At 34.6% G+C, this 7,934-nt stretch overlaps 1 protein-coding gene across 3 annotated transcripts in view; it reads right to left on the bottom strand.

Moving 5' to 3' along the window:
• CCSER2 (coiled-coil serine-rich protein 2) overlaps positions 1–7,374 on the bottom strand; it is a 143,431-nt gene extending 136,057 nt beyond the window's left edge. For 2 of the 3 annotated variants that reach the window (XM_011985769.1, XM_011985788.1), the window contains exons 1-2: positions 5,919–7,374; positions 4,570–4,766 (exon numbers count right to left, since the gene is read on the bottom strand). In XM_011985769.1, coding sequence (XP_011841159.1) covers positions 4,570–4,766; positions 5,919–7,335 — 1,614 coding nt within the window. In that variant the 5' untranslated portion in view covers positions 7,336–7,374. The remainder of the gene's footprint in view (positions 1–4,569; positions 4,767–5,918) is intronic. The other variant, XM_011985780.1, reaches the window with a different exon arrangement.
• Between the last annotated feature and the right edge of the window lie 560 nt (positions 7,375–7,934).

Consider the following 7,934-nt stretch of genomic DNA (forward strand, 5'->3'; position numbering starts at 1 on the left):
AATTAATTAATTAAAAAAAAATAAGAAAAGTAGAAGGAAGCAAATAAAGATATAAACCAAAATCAATAAAAACAGAAAATAAGCACAATATGGAAAAATCAGCAAAGCCCAAATTTGGTTCTTGGAAATGAAGAAAAAGAAAGGAAACACCAATTACCAGTATCAGGAATGAAAAGCAGACGTCCTTATAAGACCCTAAAGATGTTTTAAAAAGGATAATCCTAGTCAACTTTCACCAACAAATGACAAGTTTAGATGAAATGGACAAATTTTCAAAAACCAACATACAAATTTTAATATGCCAGTATCTAAAAATTAAAACTGTTACTAAAAACTTTCTCATAAAGAAAACTCCAGTTCCAGAAGGCTGAATTCTGGCAAATTCTTTTACATACCTAAGGAATAAGCACATTAGTTGTACACAAATTCTTTCAAAGGACAGAAAAATAAGAAAACACTTCTCAACTCATTATAAAGTCAGCATGATCTTGATCCAAAACATGGCAACATCATCAGAAAGAAAAACAAGAAAATTACAGAGCAGAACAATCTTACTCATGAACATACATGCAAAAACATAGACTATTAGCAGAGCTGGGTATGGTGGCATGCACCTGTAGTCCCAGCTACTTGGGAGACTGTGGGGGGAGGATTACTTCAGCCCAGGAGTTCAAGGCCAGCCTGGACAATATAGCAAGACCCCATCTCTTTTCTAAAAATTAATTTTTAGGCCAGGCGCAGTGGCTCATGCCAGTAATCCCACTATTTTGGGAGGCTGAGGCAGGCAGATCGCCTGAGGTCAGGAGTTCGAGACCAGCCTGGCCAACATGGTGAAACCCTGACTCTACTAAAAATACAAAATTTAGCCAGGCATGGTGGCAGGCACCTGTAATCTCAGCTACTCGGGAGGCTGAGGCAGAAGAAACGCTTGAACCTGGGAGGCAGAGGCTGCAGTGAGCCAAGATCACACCACTGCACTCCAGCCTGGGTGATAAGAGCGAGACTTCATCTCAAAAAAAAAAAAAAAAAAATTAATTAATTTTAAAAAATAATTTTAAAATTTAAAAATTAGAAAATCTAGTTTAACTACATTTGAAAAGATAATACATCATGACCAAGTGAATGTATTCTAAGAATGGAAAGGTAGTTTACTATTTGAAAATCAAGCCATGCAATCTAGCACACTAACACAAAAAAAATTTCATTATCTCAACAGATGTAGAGAAAGCATTTGGTAAAACTTAATATTCATTCGCAACAAAAATTCAGCAAACAAAATAAAAGAGAGTTTCCATATTCTGATTAAACTCCCTCTCAGCTCCCAAAAACTTTAATGGTGAACTATTAAGGTTTTCTCTCTGAAATTCTATCACCATTTCAATTCAACATTATGTTGGTGGTCCTAACTCGTGTAATAGGGCAAGCGCTGGGATGGTGAGACAACTTTGCAAATGGTATGATTATATAGTGTATATACCAGTTCCAAAACCATCCACAGGCAAATTACTGTAACTAGTAGATGAATTTACAAGGTTATTAGAAAAGTCAACAAACAAAAATCAGGTGTATTTGTATATACAACAAAAACTCATAAAATTATAAAAATGGTACCACTTACAGTGTCAAAATCAAATATGTGTAACATTTTTCAGAAAAGTACAAAACATTAGCAAGAAGTATTTCTAAAGTATGAAATTAATGGAGGACTATATCTCCATTATAAATATGTCAATTCTCTCCAAACTCATCTATAAATTCAATGCAATCCCATTCAAAATCCCTGCAGGTCCTTTCTGGAAATTGACAAGCTCAATCTAATATTTAATTGGAAATACAAAAGACTAAGAAGAGCTATGGAAATCTTGGGAAAAAACAAAGCTGGAAGACTTACCCTACCAGGCAGCAAAATTTATTTTAAAGCTACAAAAATGAAAATAACATATAACTGACAAAATAAACAGAAATATTTGTCTATGCAATATTTATATATGCAGTCATTCATTTATGACAAAGATGACCCTGAAATACAGTGGGGGAAAGATGATTTTAAGATACATCACATATGTATAATCATCCATACACATACATCCATATTATCAAAATTCTCCGGTCTGTCTGCAGAAAAATTGTGCATTTTACTGTATGTAATTTAGACCTCTGCATAATACTGGTAGCATTTAAACAAATAAATAACCAGGATTCTAGACTGGTGTTATGAAAAGCAATCAGTCTACAAACTATTTGTTGGGATCCCTGACATGATTAGCAGATTGCACCAGAATGTATATGAACACACTGTTTCTTTCAAAAAGGAAGACTTACTAGAAAAACAATCTCAGCAGAAATGAACAGTGGGTGGAATTAAACTGCATTAGAAGTGACACAGTTGATGTATATTCTAGTGAAAGCTCCTTATCTTGACCTGGACTGGAAGAAGCAGTGTTGCAGAGACCAAGAAAAGTGAGAATAAGCTAAAGGTCTTTGGGGGTTAAGTAAGAGATACTACTTTGAACCACTTTAGGGGGAAAAAAAAAAGAAAGAAACAAAAAAAAGCAAGACAATTTAAATAAAAATAGTAAGATGGCAGAGTAAATAAAGTCCAAGTATAACAATAAACGCAAACATAAAAGGATTAAACTCACTAGTCAAAAGAAAAAGACAAATTGAAAATTTTAAAATAATAAACTATTTGCTATATATAAAAAAGACTGATAGTAAAAGAAGGGAAAATACACAAATAAAACTGGTAAGGTATATTAATATTTGGAAAAAAAGAAGTCTGAAAACAAAAAGCATAATTAGAGATACAGAAGATCACTAAGTAATGATGGAAAGTCCAATTCACCAAAAAAAAAAAAAAAAAAAAAAAAAAACCATTTTGAACAGGTACATGCCTAAAATTTATACAAAACAAAAAATTCACATAACTTCAGAGCAAAAATGGTAAATCCAACATCACTGTAGAAGAACTCAACACACTGTTCTCAACTTTTGCCATCAATTTTCTATCCTTTCTCAGACTTTATCTTCTCCTTAGATCAGAAGAGAAAGACAGAAACACCATCTTGTTCCAAAGCACAGAATGAATGTTTTTGTTGCTTCCCATACCATATACAGAAACCTACTGAACAAGGAGGAAACTCAGGGATCTTAAGGACTAACAGTCAATCCAGATGCAGTCTGCAATATTTTAGAGAAAGCTATTTTGGGATTAGTTACAGGAACAATGAACTGAAGATGGTTAGCCTCTAAAAACTGTCAGGTACTAAGTGGTTTATTGCTGCCATCTGCTGGACACCATGTTCATTTGCACTTCAATCATATTTGCTTAAAACGCCTAGTAAGACAGCATGTAAGGTCTTAAACTGTTATCTTTTCTGAGCCTCCTTTATCTAATGAAGTGAAGACACTGTCTCTAAATTAAATGTTTGCATGCAAGGTGTTGATAGACATTAAAAAAATGTTTGTGCAATTTAAGCCTCTGGTAACAACGGCTTAAGTAAAAGGTTTACAGGAGTATAGAAAATTACACTGCCTGAAATCCACTTGGAATTTAATATATCCACAAAGACTACCAATTTTCCCATACAACTACTGGAAAATAATATTTTATATACTGAATAACTGCAATGAGTCACTTCAAACATACCAGTTACAGTTTACCCATACAGTATATTATCCACATTACTTGCCATGTTTCTTAAAATTTACACATATAAATTCATGGCAGGTCTTCTAACACTTGCTCATACCTGGTTCCCTTGCCTTCCAGGCACACACGAAGATTACACTTCCCAACCCTTTAGTACTTAGGTGGGACCACATGATTAGTTCTGGTCAACAGATCATGAATGGAAGTGCCAAGTGTTGCCTGCAGGCCAATGCAAGTAATTATATGTGTGAGACACTCTGGCACTCTCTTCCTCTGCCATAGTGACAAGAAGGGACCTCAAAAGATGGTCAAGCCCCAAAATCAAAGCAGTTTAGATCACTAAAGACAGCTGCCCTAGAGAGCTGTCCAGACCCACAACAGACTTTCTAAGAGTAAAAAAATATACTGGTATTATCCCATTCAGAGTTGGCACTTCAGTGTTACCTCAGTATAGCATAGACCAAGGTTTCTCAACAGCAGCACTACTGCCATCTTAGGCTAGATAATTCATTGTGGTCTCTGTCTTGTGCACTGTGGGATGTTAAACAACATCCCTGGCATCTACCCACCAGATGCCAAGAAGCACTCATCAATATGACAACCAAAACCACCTCCAGTCTTTGACCTCCTCCCCCCATCTTTGAGAACCACTGGCATAGATTAACCTACTAATATGCACATATGTATGATGAATATGTATGTACACATGTTGAGTATATTTACGTCAAATGTCATACATTCTCCATGCTTTATTTCACATTAGAGTCAGATATTTTATAGGCTCTTAACAAATATGAATTCCCATTTCTCAAAGCAGTAAAGTTAATTCATAAATTTTTTAAAAAATCAATCATATCACAAGTCTCTCTATAGTAGGGTAAACAAAATATTCCAAGAGTATATAAATCCATACATACTATGCTGTTCATTTCAGAAGACTCATAGCTCCCAACCGGATGGACATTTCCAATGGGTTCCAAGCCTTCTTCATCCCACATGTATGTTCCATCAGAGCTATCAGATGGAGATAGTTCAAACGAAGAACCAGCTCTGTAGTCTGTATCTGGTGAAACCAAATTATTCCCAGAAGTATGTTTTGTACATTCACTCCTGTCTTCAAGAGAAAAAAGGTTATTGAGTCACAAAAATATAATTGTTTCTCATGTCCTAAAAATATAAGTGCTAATAATCTGGAATGTCATAGCCAAAAAGCTGGCTCAAAAAAAGCACTCATAACTGCAGCACTTTCTATATCCTAAGCAGTAAAACATCAAGAGGCAAAATCTTTAAAATAACCTACTGAAATATTTTCTAATAGATGAAAAGAAAATTCATTTAGTCATCTTTCACTTCTGTAATATTTCCAAAAATGTAAATAAACCTTCATATTCCTATAATATTTCCCAAGATATTTAAACACTGGCCAGGAAACTCCTTTTCCTCTGTGTACACTATTTAACTTCAGAGATTAAATAATGTAGGGTACTCATAATTGCCTCCCTAAAAGGAAATAAACTTGTTCCAGTAGTCTCTTTTAGAAGACCTATAGATAATCAAGGGTTTGTACATGCATCTCTATGCATGCTCTAGTCCCCTCATTATACCACATGTCTATGTCTAATCCCTTTAGTTGTTCTTTATTCAGGTATATGGGTGTACAAATACCAAATACATTTTCTCCAGCATTTAGTAACAGGATAATCAAACATAAGAGGAAATATTTAACAGGTATTATTTCACTTTCTTCAGTTTAATAAATAAATAAACCTCTCTCAGGAAGCGCATCTACAAAAATTGCTAAACAAGAAAAATTTCCTAAGATAAAAAAATCCATCAGATTAGACATAACCTATATTATCTAATTTCCCCTTTGGTACAGCTTTACTCTTAACAAATAGCAATGAAATGCTACCCTAAGAGAAGAGATGGTTTGTTTAATGGCATACCACGCTGGTTGAGGTAAGTAGGGGAAAAGTCATTTAGAAGCACTGTCTATACTAAGCAGGAATAGGCTGTGTATAATAGCCAAAGAACAACAAATGTTATAATTAATAACAACAAATGTTATTAATATTGTCTTGGATAGGGTGAAAAATGGGGTATGGAAGTCACAGGAAAATAAATGTTGCCCCACCCCAATTTTGTCTAGATCCATCCCTCCGTGAAACTGATAATATCTTGAAATCTATCTGAAGATAATCCTAAATATAAGTTCAGTTATATTACCTAAAAGAAAGCAAAAAAACTTAAGGTTAGTAATATTTACCAGAGACACTTATATCTATCCATTCATCAGTTTTATTGAAGACTTTTTCATTTTCCTTGGGGGAATCAAATATATCCTGTGGTGGCACATTTTCATGTTTTTCTTCTTTGAGACACATTTCCTCTGGAGTTATTCTAGTTCTATTGGAGTCTTCTATATCTATAAAATCATCACTAAAGTCTTCACTTAAATCATTCTTATCAGAAGATGACAAAGACGACAAGGAAATGTCATCCACATCATCACTCAGGTATCTACTTTTAGCATCATGTTTCACAGTCTGGTTGTTTTTTGTTCTATAACTTTCATTTTCAATCAGTTCTTGGTCCTTATTAGTAGCTCTGTCCTTAGCCAAAACTGTAGCATCTTCCTCTACACATGTGTCAACAGGTGAGTTTTTATTTCCATCAACTGTGATAGTCCCAGAAAATGGAGATCGGCTAGATTTCAGTAGAGAGGGATGAACCATTCTATAACCTAAAGTAGAAGTTACACCGGGGCCATTTGGTAAAGCCAACTTCTTTCCACCAGCAGCATAAGGCCTATTAAATCCATACCCCAAATGTTCATTCCCATTGAGTACTTCAGACTGCCGGGAATTTCTTGTTAGCATACTTGACCGTAGAGGCACTCTAATGGATAGCTGTTGATTCTGATAAGGCTTTGTAAGATCCACAGCTCTATTAAAGGAATGTGATCTGGTTATAGATGAAGGTGGAAGGAATGAATTCTGAACGGAATGTGAAAAACTCTGTGATCTTACCATTTTTTCACAATTAACAGATTTACTACTGTCTGGGGATTGAGCTAAGCTTTCTCCAGAACTGCTTCTGGTGGCACAGGAGTTTGCTCTAGGCCTTTGCATGCTACCAGCCGACCGGTTTCCATAAAATCCATTCAACTGTGATTTTGGAGTATTGACCGAAGAATATGAAGTCCTTCCTAATAATGTGCCTTTGGTGAATTTACCCAAATTTGATGGTCCAGAAAAAGACTTTTGGTTTAACTCCTCTGTAGATGACACAAACATAGTGGATGGCTTTGCTAACTTTGATGTGAATAAAGAAACACTTTTCAAACCTCCCTTCATCCCATTTTTATCAAATATTCCTTGAGTAGGAACATGTTTTCCAGGATCAATTATTTTATCATGTGAATTTTGAGTATTGTTAGGCTCTCCAGCACCTTGTGCACAAGGTTGATATTTATTTGCTTTTCTCCAATTAAATGAATGAGATGATGGACAATCAGAGCCATTATTTTTGATGTAACTTTTGACATTACTATTCTTGGAAGTTCCTAATAAATTAACAGGTGTCCCATTTGGCATCGGCTGCAATGTACTTCTTACAGATTTTGTTCCATACTTTGGCAACTTGGAACCCAAAAACGTCTTGATTTGTGTTTTTTCTTCCATGAGCTATAAGGTGCATTTGTTCTTAAAAGCTGACAGAATCTGTGAAGAGAAAAAAGCAGCAGATTAAACATTCCTAAATAAGGATAATTACATGAATTATTACATAATATGATACTTACACTTTTATATGCAGAAAAGCCCAGAAGTTACTCATGATTCCTACAGAACTCCTGGCAAATACTGAATGCACTAATTAAATTAATAACTTTATGGTGGAAGAAAATAAAGAACATTTTTATAAACTTTTATAAACATATGCTATGAATGACAGCAAAATCCAGAAATAATAAAATTAAACTACCAAATTTGACTATGTAAAAAATAATACTTTCAGAGTACTTCTTCCAATTTTCCAATTCAAATAATTTTTTCGTTTTGGGTAAAAGTCTGTCCTTTAAAAATAAGAACATACGGAAAGCCACAGCCAGTGCACTCAGGCAAGAGAATGAAATAAAGGGCATTCAGAATGGAAAAGAAGAAGTCAAACTATCTCCGTTTGCCAATGATATGATTACATATCTAGAAAATTCTACGAACTCCTCCAAAAGATTCCTAGATTTGATAAATCCAGTAAAGTATAGGTTGCAAAATCAAAGTAC

The sequence above is a fragment of the Mandrillus leucophaeus genome, unplaced genomic scaffold, assembly GCF_000951045.1.
Source record: "Mandrillus leucophaeus isolate KB7577 unplaced genomic scaffold, Mleu.le_1.0 Scaffold1075, whole genome shotgun sequence".
Lineage (NCBI taxonomy): Eukaryota > Metazoa > Chordata > Mammalia > Primates > Cercopithecidae > Mandrillus > Mandrillus leucophaeus.